General features: G+C 39.7%; 1 protein-coding gene across 13 annotated transcripts in view; it reads right to left on the bottom strand.

Annotated features, from left to right (window-relative positions):
- Positions 1-15,048, bottom strand: part of FHOD3 (formin homology 2 domain containing 3) — a 413,703-nt gene that overhangs the window by 100,379 nt on the left and 298,276 nt on the right. For 7 of the 13 annotated variants that reach the window (XR_012774388.1, XM_075494120.1, XM_075494122.1 and 4 more), the window contains one exon: positions 728-1,105. The exons of the other annotated variants lie outside the window; for them this stretch is intronic. Coding sequence is in view for 6 of the 7 variants with exons in the window: in XM_075494120.1 (XP_075350235.1) it covers positions 728-1,105 (378 nt within the window). In the remaining variant the exon portion in view is untranslated. The remainder of the gene's footprint in view (positions 1-727; positions 1,106-15,048) is intronic. 13 annotated transcript variants of the gene reach the window in all.

Raw genomic sequence — 15,048 nt, 5'->3', positions numbered from 1 at the left:
GATTCTCTAGCGTTGTTTTTAGTGATACCTATTGTCAATCTGTTTTACTTGAAAACAGATTGAGACAAAATAATTTATTTTTGTTTTTAAATAGGTGGGATGGAGAAATTAAAAATTAAAATTAAGAGAAATGCATGAGGAACAACTGAACTGACCAGGTGTTGTGGAGGGAAAACTGTCTATTCTGAGTGCTATGTTCTCTTTATAGGGTTTAATCTACTCCTGTTATTACAAGCACGAGTTGAAATTGCACATGACAGGGATATGCGCTGTAATCTAACAGCAAATTCGGGATTTGGCAGTTCAGTCTTTGAAGCCAGGATTTCACCCCTGAATTCCAAGTGCTGATCTGATCGCTCTTGGTTTTATAGCAGAAAAGCTCCATTAATTTTCATGAAATCATGTCTGCAAATTACATCGTTGTAAATGAGAGCAAAATGGTGCTCCCTTCTGTGATCTCCCAAATCACAGGTTATTCATCTACTGCTGTATAGAGTAGGCCAGGATACTTATTAACTCTAGACCTTGAAGAGGAGTAAGATGAAATGAAGGCAACAAAGGCAAGGGGAGAATATCAATCAAATCAAAATACAGGCTTACAGGACTAAAACTAATACAGTATGTTCTGGAAATAATACAACACAGAGAGTGCATTATTACCACTCTAAAACTCTTGAAAGGTGTTATTCATTTATCTAAAAATTAATGTCAGCTGTGTAAAATCTACCTGTTTTCCCTCATCACCTCCGCTTCCTTTTCTTTCACAGATGCTGGAGACTCTTCAAAGTCGTACGAGAAGAGGTGAAAAGGAGTATGTGGTACATAAGGTAATTTCTCCATCACTGGCGATGCCTTTGGAGTAATGGATGCTGATGAATTTTGGGAAGAGCTTAGCAATGCTGCCGCAGGTGAAGATGGTGATGAAAGGACAGAATTATGATGAGACAGAGATGAGTCAGGCACAGAAGAGGAGCTGCTAGAAGAGCTCTTCGCTCTAGAGCAGGAGAGAGGCCTCTCAGCTGGAGAAATGGCACTGGAGACGGCTGAAGAATCAGAACACCAGGAAAGATTTTCATTCACAGACTCCCGCGCACCTGGGACCCCACTGCAGGAGGAAAACATCATGAGAAAGGGAAGGGAAGGAGAGAAAAACGGGGAAAAGAGAGATCAATAGATAGTACCACTTGGAGGAAAAAAAATAAAGTCAAGGAGAGTCAGACAAACAAAAGCTTCCCAAATTTAGACAGTCATAATCTCTTTTTAATAAAGTAAGAGAACTCACATCTTTGTATCCCAGTGGGATTCTTCTTGGGATTGGAAATACTGAGGAATGGAAGCAACTTAGCTTAAAGGAATGGAAGGGATTTAACCCACAGGCTTCAGAACTGATTTTCATGAACCTTTTCACAACCGTTTTCTGAACAATTTTCAAATATTTCAAGTTAGGTTGTAAGCATTGTCAGAGCAGAACAAAGCAGTGCCAACATGCTGGATAACATGGTCTACAGAGCATAGATGCTTCAAGATACAATCTGCGTGACTGCCTCTTGAAGGCCAGATATCTGATTATCATCCTCCCTGGTGATCTGATATTTTTACTAAAAACACTCATCCACCAAAGATGAAAATAAAAAATACTCAATCAGCACTGTTCTGTCAAAATTAAGGTTTAGAATGATTTCAAAAGCAACGCCTTACCAGATCATTTGTCTAGGTATGACGGCACTAATTTCTCTGGGTGTCAGCATCCCATGTTGGTGTCAGACAGCAGCTTGCAGAGTTGCATCAAGTGCAACAGAAAGCACATCTGCTTTGCTCTAGTGAAGGCAGGTGTTGGTGAGTGACAGAAGCAGCAAGGCAGGTGAAAAGCCCTGGGATCTGCACTCCGGGATATCTATTTTCACTAGTATCTCCAGCATAAACACTGTGCATGGCCTTTGGGCTGGATCAGGTGGCTGATTTCATTCTCCTGAGACCACCTCTGCAATCCACCTACAGGCATGCAAGGCATGGCCCTTACCTGAGGAGCGCGCGTTTGGCACAGAGTATGCAACATAATACATGTTACATATGTTAGGATATTAGGAAGTTAATCATTAGGTATATACCAGGTAATCATTCTCACGACAGAAGCACAGGGCAATCTGGAAAGCTGCATCTATTGCACTGACTGTGCATGACAGGAGTCACTGAAGCCAGGCTAGTCCTACCCTTCCTGACAGCATCTCACACGAACGGCCAGGGTACAGATCACCTTTGTTATGCTACAGTGACAGTGAAAGGAGGTATTTAGTAAAGTCATGGGAATATCACCCAGTTATCTCACAGTGACTATTATTTTAAAAGACCGATAACCTAAAAGCACATCATGCCCTTTACACGGCTCTTCCTTGTTTTTATTTAAACAGTATTTTAGTATATTCATGTAATTTACTAATAACTTGTGTCTTAGCTTTGACTTTTAAGAATTGGATTTGAGGAAATTATCACTTAATTTTGAAATTTCAGGCAACCATTGGCAAGATTTGCAGACTGGAAGATATTAATAACAACAGTACAGTATTTTCTTTGGAATTCGCACATTAAACAGTTTCCTTTCTTCCTTCCATGCTGTATAGCGTCTGCATGAATGTGGTTTATTTAAAAAAAAAAATCCAATCTCATTTGCCGAGTTGCAAAGCCAAACAATTTAACCTAAATCAAATGGCTGTCTGGAAGAAAGAACATATTTTCTTTCTTCCAATTTACTAGGATAAAGTTGCCAGATGCCAAATCCATATATTCCTCAGAAATAAGTGGAAAATTTTACATGAAAATTTTACATATTGTTTTGATAGGTGGTTTGTTTATATCCATATATACACAGATGGGCAGGTATGTATAAAATGATCTGTATCTATCAGCTTTGCCTCTAAGTAGTTCTTTCCTGTTAAAACATGAACAAAATTGATAGAAATCATAGGCAGCATTCAAAAAATGTCGATCTTCTTCATAGCAACAGATATTGCTAATAAGGTTGTATCATGAAAATAGGGATGAAAACCTAAGAAACCAAGCAACATCCTAAGTCGGTGAAGCACTGCAATGTTTCACCATTGCCTTAACTAAAAAGATAAACCTAAGCCATGCTTAGAAGTTATGCTTTCTGCTAAATCTTTTAAGATTTGTGTCACTCATTTTGTACAAAGGCAGTGAGTGCAGACAGTTCCTAGTGCATTGAGCCTACATAGTTAAGCATGTTTCCATTAACACACACACACACACACACACACACACCAACAAAGCTTTTAAATGCAGAAAGATTTCCTTGGGGGGTGGCTTTAACAAGTGATCTAGGAATGCAAGTGAAAAGGTAGATGCTGCTGCACACTGCGCTGGTGAGTTCATGCCAGAGGCTGAGGAAAACGTGGAGGGACGAAGCTGGATGCCGGTACCTGGCTTTGACCTGCCTACTGGCCTCTTCCTCCCCCTCATCCTCAGTATTGGGCTCTGTGACTGGCTGTTCTTCTTCCTCCTCTTCATACTCTTCCTCCTCTCTGAGGCCAGACCAAGGAAAGAGGCATGCAGTGGGATGGAAAGAGAGAAGGTGGAAGAGAAAACGATGTGAGTCCCCAGAAAAATAAATGCCATGAAGTTAGAAATGGAAGGAAAACACTGGGCTGGGGGGGAGTTATGGCCCCCCTGTGTTAGACAAACAGCCACCTAAAACTTCCCGCTAAGTATGTGTTGGTGCAAGGGTAGCTACCAATACAAAAATTTTATCCTCTTCCCTATTTACATTTTTTACTATTAATTTTTAAGACCCCAAAGATGCCATTGTTTTTTCTGGAGCTTGGCTTTCCATTTGCTGCTGCCCTACCTGCAGAGGCGTTGATGGAAAACATTCATGACAATACCAATGTTCAGCTTGTTAGCCATTACAGCTATGTCTGTCTGGCTTAAAGGACAGTACATGCTGTGCTGGCATGGGACAGCTGGCACTGGACATCACACTTTCTGAATTAACACAAATAAAACATTTCTGTTAAGCAGCCGATAGCTCAACTGGAAAAACTTAGAAATAACAGAGAGACCAAATCAGTTCAGGACTATTTGCAAATAGCAATATTTAAGTTATCAGATGCCAGTACATGAATTATTTCAGTAGAGAGTCATTAGTACGGTCAAAGCAGGCTTCGGTTCAGCAGTAATTCTGGCAGAGGAGAATTCTAAGTCACATATAAAAGCCTCTATAACCTACAAACCACGTAAGTAAAAAAGAAAACTATATTAAACAAAACAAAAAAGGCTACTTTGTCTGCCTCCTCTCCCTCTCATTTATGCCCTTCCTCCTCAAACCAACCGACTTGTGGAAGACTTAGAAAATATTCTCTCTTTGGACTTCTTTTGCATTTGCAGTTGATCTCCCCTTAATTTAATGATGACTACCATTAGGTTACCTTCCATGCAAAAAGTAAAGCATACAAATAGTAATAAAGTTTGTAAGACACTCATATTCCTTGCATTTTCCTGAAAGCTGGTTTTCTTTTCTCTAATTCTGAAGGGATACTCTGTGCATTTTTTTCCATTTAGAATTAGTTTCCATGTCATAATAATAATGAATATTTACAATATGAGATCATGAACTCATCGAGTACGATGCAAAGGGTCAATCCAAAATTTGTTGCATTTGTATGGAGTTGGTTATAGAATAATCAGGAAAATGGCAGCACCTGGAACTTTTCCAATACTCTGGCGAACATCTATAAGGTAGACACTTTCAACCATTCCTAAGGTATCATAGTAACACAACCATCTCAGTTGTCATCTCTCCATTTCCCTGTCTTCTCCACAAACATACATCTCCCCTATAGAGACACCTCTCGACTTCCACACGCATATACATTGGTATACTAAAAAAAAACAACCCCCAAAAAAGGAGTTGACCAGGGAGCACTCATATCATCCCTTCTCCTTACTAGCAAGCAGCTCAGTACTAGCTTTGCTATTATCTCCTGTGAAGGGCAAACGTCTGCATCTGCCAGTCCTACAGCAATCACATTTGGGAAGTAACTCATGAAGCTCTGTGAGATCACGGTTCTCTGATAAGAGCACGATGCATCCTATAATGCTGATAGCACAGCTATTGCTAATACGAACAAGAGCGGGCTCGTTATTACTATGTTTTAAGCTCCCACCAGGTTTCCAGATCAATGACGTCAAATTCCTTGCTCTGCTCAACTGTCTCGAAATGCCCAAAATAGTAACTGAAATACTCATTGGATATGGTGGATCTCATAAATTTGAAAGGGTTCTTTGAGAGTTTATTCATTCACATGAGTGCACGGTAGTAAGGACATATATTTATGTTTATACAATATGGGTTGAACTGGGAACCACTGGAGTTATATTTGCACTGAATGGAAAGAGAAGGTGAGAAGAAAAAAGCATCCAGCACCGAGAGGGTTAGCTCATGGTTAAGGATCACTTCGTAATACAGGATCATCAGTCCCCTAAACTAACATTTGCCATGTGAGCGACACATCCTGGGTATTTTCCTTGAAATCTCGTCATCCTGTCTTTACATCTTGTGTTTATAACCCTGAACCTACCATTTAAAGTCTTGATACCAAGTCTTATTTACCAGAAGCGAAAGCTGTTCCCTTCCCCACCGTTCAGAGTTTTTGTAATCAGTATTTATCAGAATAGGGTATTTAATTGGTACCTAGAGGCCCAAAACTACTTTTACCCTAGAGCCTATTTCCGTAGAGCTAGCCAAAGTTTGGAACTAAATAAGGACTTATTATTCTAATTTTAGGCACCCGTTTTTGAAAATGCTGAGCTTCTGTCTAGAAAGTGTACAACTGTCAAGTGAACCATATATTAAATACCACAGGTGAGCAGTAATCAATTAAAATACAGTCATCTGGGTTTCTTACTGCTTTGCAATGCATCATTCTAATCCGTTATTGGGAAAATCTGATTCCCATACAACTAGCTTAATTATAAATATGAAAACACCCTAAATTAAGCCTACGTATAATAGCCTTCATAAGATTAGGATATATGACCAGTCCCTCACAAAAATTTACTGCACCTGACCCTGGAAGGACTAGTTGTCTGCAAAAAAATCCTGAAAACCAAGCAGCTTTTAAAATTACAACAGAAATGTCCATATAAGCTCAGGTTAACAGTTGAAAAACAAACCAGGAAACAGAACTGTGATAACTCCATTTCCAGAGCCATCAATGACATATTTTCCATAAGCACTAGCGTTTACTTAAAAACATGATTAAAACAGAAATAGCTCTTCAGAATACATATAAGATAGCTACGCTTAGAGTACCTTAGATTTTTACATACATGCTTCTTTCAGGTAAGCTGTGCAGTACATCCAGCTGAAGGCTAAGTTATAAAACAGGGAATTAATTTCACCTTTAAGTCAGTTACTGGACTGAAAACCATTATCCCGTAAAGACCAGTTTGGGACCTGTAAGGTTTTGGGTTCAGTCTACAGGTAGAGACGCACTCCTGCCTACAATGAGAAACAGAACTTAGACCAGGAGGTGATCTGACCTACATGGAGCTGAAGGGAATGTTTAGCCCCTGTCCTCCTTCATGATGGGTCATGAACTATTAATAATGTCACATGAAGGAAATACTTCTGTCTGCTGTGATGTTTATCTGCAAGTTTGTCTTAGGAAGCAAGAAGTCAAGACCCCGCTTCTCAGATGTTATGACTTGCTGTACTCTAAAGGAGTAGATCAAGAGTAACAGCAGCTTAATTTGTATATTATTTGAGAATATCATATTTCAAAAGAAACATGCATGTACAGCAACCCTGTGTGGCACGCTTGTTTTTGCAGCTTATAATCAGACATTAACACATCCCCGATGGGTACTGTTTCCAAGCTGAATATTTTGTTGGAATTCACTCTCTTATTGAATATTGCACATATATCTGAACTGTGGATAACAAAAAAGTAAACTGAATTAACTGGGTGGGCTCTAAGATGTGAGCATATGCAAACGATACACACCCCCCCTCCGCTCAGAGGGCACACCGAGCAGGCGTTACACGCCTGTTGGTGACTGGCTTGGCGGACTGGCATACCCAACGCTGCTGACAGCAGACAGCAATAGTCAGATGCTGAGATCCGAGATGGACAAAATCATGAAAATGAGTTTGTTTATTGCTGACCCAGAAAGAGGACCTCTATAATCACCTGGCTTAGCTTTTCTTATGACAGAGGCTGGAAGTTAAGTGATGTCTTCACTCCCCTCCAGATGTCTAGGAAGAGTCAAATGTCTCTGTGTGCCCATCGTCATACCTTAATTGGTGGATTAATTTTAGAGATTCCAGTCAGACAATTCTCCTGTCAGGACTCTTTCCTCAAATCTCCTTAACTTCCAGATCAAAAGCTTAGAAGCAGCTTTGATTGGCAAGCTCTCTTCCTCTGCTAATATCACCTCTAGGAGGAGAGCGGGTACATGGCAAATTGGCTGGAAAAGCCAGAGGAAGGAGCTGGCTCTGCGTGTGTCGGCTGCAGAGGTGACCGGTGTTGTGCATGGAGGTGGGCACGCTCCCCAGCCTACGGGGGCCAAGTTCAGTTGAGGAAAACTTGCAGAATGGAATTAAGCGTGTGCTTAGGAGAGATGCTCAACGCTTGGAAAGTCCTCTTTCAGCAACTAAACTGACAGTTTCAGACCCCTGGACTATCCCCAGAAAGTGGATCAGATTCAGATCAGAGGAGAGGGGTAAGCTCACAGGCAGCAATCAAGCATGCTCTTCTTTCAACCAAAGCAATAGTGGCAGTTGTTTCTCAGTATTGTTAGAGAAAAAATATTCTGTCCATGAAAACAGGTAGTACCTGCTAGCTAAATCTTTCCCAAGAGGTAGAAAAGGAAAATTTCCACTTGATTATTTATTGAAACAGGAAAACACCAACTACAGACAGATGACATTCTTATAAAGCTAAGAATGTCAGACAGACGGATGCTCAAACAGAACAGCAGACTTGTGAATTCACCTGGACCCTTCAGGGTTATGTGTTCATTTTTGTATGCAATAGAGAAGGAATGATGTGGAAAAAGCTCACTGTCCCTCCCACATACACATGCAAATTTGGTGTCAATGCAATAGTAGAATTAAATTAAGAAAAATTATTCATAGGGAGGTTTTCAATTAAAATAGGTTGCAGAAGCCAGCATGTTTTTCAGTAGCGCAGAGGAAACTATCCTGTTCAACAAAAGGGAAATATTTATCCTGAGGCAGAGAGGAAGGGTTTCAGCTAATGCTGAAGGATCCGATATATTCAGCTAACCTTAAGGCTATTGCTGGGTTACTTCAGTTCCATGATAACAGTACCAGATTAGAAGTATTTAAACAAAAGCTTTATAGCAGTGAAAACAAATTGCAAAACAATCGCTGTGTTTATTTTCATCTTTAAAATGGATTACTGCTACAGGCTAACACCCCCTCCAAACAAACAAACAAAACCCAAACCCCCCAGAAATCTTTATAAAGTATACCACCAGTCACGGCAACTAACATGCATCTACTAGGGCACAGTTTTTGCTCGCTTGTTTCAACTGAAGTTTGACATGAAAGTATTTATAGCCCCTTAAAATAGGTGTGTGTTTAAAAAGACTATGAAAGTACAGTTTATGGATAGGGAATGACTAGGACATCAAAACGAAATCTAGGCAAAGGCTTTAGAACTAATGGATTAACCTTTCTCCTTTTTTAAATAAATTTAAAAACAAAAGAAATAAAAAGAGTGCAAATCAAACTTGTCCTGCTGATATTAAATAGCTACTCTGAGTTGCAGAGACGCAAACACTAACACACACAGACTGATGAAAGGAAATGATAATCAAGGGACTCATCTACAAGTTTAGAAAGTTTACAAGTTTATGGCAAAGTCCCTAAGATGCTAGGCATTATACCTAACACACACCTAACCTAGCCACAGCTAAATGATTTTAAAATGAAGGCACCATTCTGAAGACACTGACTGTCACTCCACAAGAACTCAAAGCACCCAAAAATGCTCCCTACCTTACTGGTCCCTAGAGCTGAACAAGGTTATCTAGCCACTGTCCTCTCCAGGCTCCCCCCAAACTCTTCCCTTCACAGAGTTTTCATGAATGCAGCTTGAGGAAACTCAGGCTTTCTTTGTTCTAGCTTGTAGCCGAGAAACACAAGTTTCTCACTCCCCCCCCCCCCCCCCCCCCCCCCCCCAAAGAAAAACCCAAAGGTACAGCTAATAGAAAAATCAAAGGCTGTGCTGAAGGAAAAAAAAACAAAACCCAAAGCCAGAAAATAAGCATGAGCACAGAAGCACATTCTGCTGTTTGGTATCAAAGGAAATTTTTAAAGTGTAAGATATGCTTTAAATCATTTTAATTCAGGAAGAATTTGACCACTAATGTTTGAACAGAACAGTAGGAAAAAGGATGGTCTTCCCATAATTAGGCTACCAACATTTTGGTCTGCACTTACAATGCACATAAAAGTTAATTCATGAGATAACCGCACATTAAAATATCTCCCTTTTGGTATATGATTCCCATTCATGTAGGGCTCACTTAACCTTTACTGAAGTCTTACTAAGTACTTCCCTTCTTAATTTTGCAGGTTACTAGACAAGGCCCTAAATGTACTTCTGAGCCTTTTGCGACCACCCAGAGAATTATGTAGAAATTCCCAAGAAATGTGAACACTGGACTTTGGTGAAAAAAGGGGCCTTGGAGTCATGAAGCGACCCAGAGAAGAAAGGACCGGGGAATTGTAAAGCTATCGGCCATTATTCCCACACTCTGAAAGTCACCCTATGTGCCATTAATTACTGATGAGGAATTTTCTCTCTCCCCTTCTCTTTGTAATTAAGTCGAGTGCTTTTCAGTTTAGCTTCTTTAAACTACTTTAAATTAAACTTTCACTGCCTTTCAGAGGAGCAGCGCCTGACTAGGACTACGGGCCACATTCAATGAAGTAAGATCACTACTAGCCATTCCACAACATTATTCTAATGAAATACTACAGTTGATCTCACAAATCTTTCTTTCAAGGTTGTTCCCCTCCCTCCTTCAAACCCCTGACCTGTTTTGCCTCTTGCACAGCGCTTGGAAAGCTGCTTCTCCAAAACCCTCACAGGTGAACAAATAGAAAATGAAAAATGTTCCATCAAGGAGAGATCTTTACAAGTCACAGTGGATGTAATTTTATTTTCTTTTGCAATCGCTTGCCATTGTCCTCAATTTATGAGTGAAATTCCACTTTCATAAGTTAGACAGCACAATTCATAGCCAAATTCCTAAGTCCTTGTAAAACAAACAAATGCTTTGGTACACTTCTCTTTCTTCTTCCCTTCTTCTATCCTAGCTGCCAGAACAGATTCAACTAGTCTTTTATGTGAAAGCCAAAAGTGGTAATAATTTAAATTCATCATGTATTACTCTGTATAAAGATATGGCAATTTACTTTCCTCCTCCATTAAAAACAAAATGAAAGAAACCACCTATTAAGCCCCCCCCCCATTTCCATTCCACTGCTACCTGCTATAGAACGCTGCAGTTGCTGCAATTATGTGAAGATGAAAATACATGAAATGGTATGGATAACAACTTCCTTGTGAAGCCTCAAAATTTAGCCTTGTGCACAGAAAGGAAACTAAGATGCATAATTACCAAGGTCAAAAGGAAAATCATCTTACTATTTCTGCCCTAAAGAAAGAAAACTGTTCAGAAAAAAAGTTGAGGAAATGACAAATAAGATAAAGTAGGTGTGTTCTCTATGCCTTCATGATATGCTGCTCTTCATCTTTAGGTTACTCTTATTTTCTTATCCCTAAAATATGATCAGTAACAAATTTTCACACCTAAATAATACCTAGGTGATGCCTTCACATGTTTTTAATTGATGCAGTTGGTTTATTTGGACACATCAAAGCAGAGCAAGACAGCAGAGTATTGCTTAAGATACTGGCAAGGCTGTGCGGACGTCAAGAGTCCTAACTCTCTGATCACTGAACAGCGCTGCTGTTTTTACATCTGTATGAGCAGAAGAGGTAAAGAAACAGAATCATGATGCAGAGAGACTTTAGGAGCAATAAATACTGAAACATATACAGAAAGAGAGAAGAAACGGTGTTTTCAGAGCTTGGAACTGCATATTGGTTGACACTTGAAGGTTACTGTTATTGCCCCTTACTTCAAAGGGAGGGATCTGGAAATGGCATCCTGCCAAACCGCTGTCTTTTTTTCCTCCCATCGCATCATATGTGTAAAAAAACTTTCCTGGCCTCAGAGGATGATGTTTGCAAATACCGGGAACACACTGTGGAGGTGAACTCTCTAAGGCATATGTAGTCCAGTGCATAAGACACTACTGTGGACCTCCAGAGAAACATATTCACATCCTGGTTTGGCATTACATTTCTTCAGGTAGTTCACCAAAGCTAAATACCCAGTGGAAAAAAAAGTAAAAAATAATTAGGCTAAGTCACGCTGTGCTTTCATTTGCCATGCAGCTATAACCTCATTTAAGTTTCAGTGCTTTCTTCATTCCTCTTGAAGTTCAAACAGGGAAAATCTACCATTGCCTTTACAGCAAAGTACAGTGCTGTCAACTGGACTCTGCACGTATACCAAGTATAAAACATTTCCTTTCAGCAAGACCCACAGACAGTAAACAGTACCCCTACTACAAAACCTGACATTTCTACAGAGGTATTTTAATTCAGATAAAAAGTGCTAGTATCAACCTGAGACAGTAATAACACCAGTACATGAGATACTCATCAAGCTGTAACTTTTAAATATTTTTTTTTATTACTAGTCATGCATTAGTGGGTGAATCCCTATCTATACATCAATGGAGTCTTTTCTTTGTGCCATGGCTTTGAAAGAAAATTTTTCTTAACCCGTCTAATGTGTCTTCCTCTACTGCATTTCCTATAGGAGCTTCCAAGATATTCTTACAAAGAGTAAGATCACAGATTTCACATTTTTATTCTCCTTTCAAATCTGCTTGACTTCTTGCTTCAAATAACCTTACCTGCATAAGAGAAATAAACGTGTCCTCCCTGCCCCAAACCTAAAAGAGCAGATCAGATTTTGTATGTTATTGTTGTCAAAGACTAATAAAGGTCTGATGCTATGAACAGATGCTACCTTACCAAGCCTTTTAAGTTCACGGATAAATCTTCTTTCCAAACCCACTGCTTTTACATCCCATTTCCATTTTTGCCCATACTAACCAAACTGTGAAAAAAGTTAACATTTTCCCCATAACTTATCATATGTCGTTCTATTTCAAAGCCCCTGCAATGCTAGATAGCTCAGCTCATACGTATATGTATTAGAGAGATCCTTAGCATATCCACAGAGGTGTGACTGTGTTTATCCTGGAGATGTTTTCTTTGTCTAGATTCATGCCTCAGTTGTTTTAAATATCCAAAACCAGGAAGCAGAGATAAACGTCTAGGAAAAAAAATACCTTTGTTTCCTTCTATTACAGCAATAAAAATAAATTAATTTATTTTCTCTTCTGGGCCTTTAATAACCCATATCACAGCCCGAGTCCTGCATTAAATACTGATGCTGAGTCTCCCCACTTTGCTTTTTCATGCCTATCATACCACTCATTGTATTTGTCACAGACAGCAACTCTAAGAGATGTGGAATGTACCCATCCTAAATAAAATAAAATAAACCCCACCCACCACTGTAACCAGCACTTTGATTTATAGCCGTAAGTATTTACATAATCAAAACATTTCCCATAGTGTAGTGGAAAGTCACCAGAACTTGAGAAACATCATGACAAAAACTGCCATAGTAAATGCTAGAGAAAAATCAAAGATTAGTTATGTTTTAGGATGTCTGAAAATATGGAAAATAATAATAATAATAATAAGTCTCAGCTGTATTTTGGACAAACCACCCCTGCAGGCCTGGCTCTACATGAAGCCATTTGAATAATCAGTTAATGGGGCATAATAGCCAAACTAAGGTCTGTGCCGTTGGTTAGAAACTCGACAGGAATCTGAAGTTAAGCAGAAAAAATGCCTAGCATCAGAGGCTCAGCTATGTTCATTGTTTTCTGGTAAAACCAAAATAGTGTCACGACCTCTTCCTGCATCTCAGCAATCCTCAAGCATCAGAAACATGTATTTTCTAACAAACAGATCCTTATGACTTCTCAGCACAGCTTTTCTTTATTTAAACAACAATTTTCCAATTTTTTCTAGGACTGTGAAGGCTGTGAAAGCCCTTGAGCCCAGTTTGCACCGTGCAACAGTGCTGTGTCCACCTAATCCGGAAATTTGCAGGAAACTTTGAAATTCCCTGTGCTACTCTTTGCTCAGAGGAAGAGTCCTAACAGCCTTCCAGGCAGGACCCTAACAAAAGCACAGCTCATAAGCACGTAATTCCCTGTTTGGTCTTCTGCTGTTTTCCCCTTCCCAATAGAGTTCTCCTGAAGGCCAAGTTTCTTCAGATTGAAAAATCTGGAAGTCTCAGGTGAACCTGAACAGTTGGTCTTCCTCATGCCTTTTTAACCCCATGGTCTAGAAAAGATAGCTTGTTAAAACCAGTCACTGATTCAGGATGCAGGCTCTGCTCTGATGGGTTCTTAAGATGGCTGTCAGCTCTTCTGGCTGTTAGGTTTCAGACACAGGAATACTGACAAGAAAGTCCTAACCAAGGCCTGGTTATCTCCAGATGAACACACATAGTGTTTTATGACCGATCCTAGTAATTCTTTCACGATTTTCAATGATATAAAAGAAAGCAGAGCTATGAAAAAGAAGAAGAAAGCAGAGAGTCTAGAAAAGTGGGGTAAATACCTAATCCTAGGTATTCACAACTTTATAAACCTCGGGTTTTGATTGTAACTAATTCCATAAAGCTTTGACAGAGCTGTTCACTCAAATGCTGGTAAAAGGTGCCAGTGTAAATCTCATAGAAGCTTCCTTGAGTACATTTGCTAAGTCTGGCTGACACAGCTCTGATGGGACACCCAGGGAGAGAGATGGGGATGTGCAAGTTCCATGCCACTCTTTATGTTCTTCCCTGACTCTATCCATTGTGTGGTTGGAAAAAGCTAGCTTTACTTTAAAAAGAAAAAAAAAAAACCCATGGAAGAATTTGTTCAAATGTCTACCGCTTAAGAAACAGCATTCTAGACCACAGATTGAGAGCACTCAATTTGGACCAGGGCAGAAAACCTTAGGAGGTGCCCTCAGCGAAGCATTTAAAACGTCATGTTAACAGGACTGAAGTTCCCCCCAGGCTTTTTGGTGCTCTACACCATCATGGTAGAAGAAAGAAGTTTTGAGCAAAGCAAATCTGCTGGTGGTCAGCACTGGCATTTGAAAGTACACTGAAGCAGCTACATATCCTTATACCAACCTTCAGCCTTTCTTAGTAGTCGTTATCAACTTCTTTCTTTATTTATTTAGTAACGGGCACATTAGCCCGGGTTTCACTCTCCATGAAAACTATTTTAACACAAAGCAGATTTGGGTCTTTATTTGTTTTGAACCACAAGTGAAAAGGCAATAGGTTTAGTTTGGAAGAAGGTTGCCAAATGGATGAAAAAGGCCTGCAAGTTTTCCTTTTGGTTGCCCTTAGCATTTACGGTCAACTTTTCCCAGCTCAAAACCCAAAGTCTGCTCTCAATTAGCCTGGCGTAAATCAGAGTAACTCCATTGACTTCAGACAGCTTTTCTGGATATAGAGCATTGTGAGACAGAACAGAATTTGGCCAATATTGTCTTTTTTTGTTTTACCGGCACCATGGATTTTTCTCTTTTTGGAAGACTTATCGGTTGACAGAAAGCAGATGACTGTGGACAACCTGTTTGATGTGGTAAACAAAAGCAAAGTAACTGCCAAACCAGCTGACGGAGTTAGAAAGAAAAGAAACATGAACACTGTGGGAAGGAGAATGCTGAGGAAGAACTTCAACCTTCTACTGATTTTGGTAGTGAAGTCCAAAAATAACCAAGAATATTGCCCCAAACAAAACATCCTACAGTGTGACTTTAATCTCTAACCATG

This window comes from Mycteria americana, chromosome 2, assembly GCF_035582795.1.
Source record: "Mycteria americana isolate JAX WOST 10 ecotype Jacksonville Zoo and Gardens chromosome 2, USCA_MyAme_1.0, whole genome shotgun sequence".
NCBI classification, from domain to species: domain Eukaryota; kingdom Metazoa; phylum Chordata; class Aves; order Ciconiiformes; family Ciconiidae; genus Mycteria; species Mycteria americana.
This window is presented reverse-complemented; position numbering and strand designations above follow the sequence as displayed.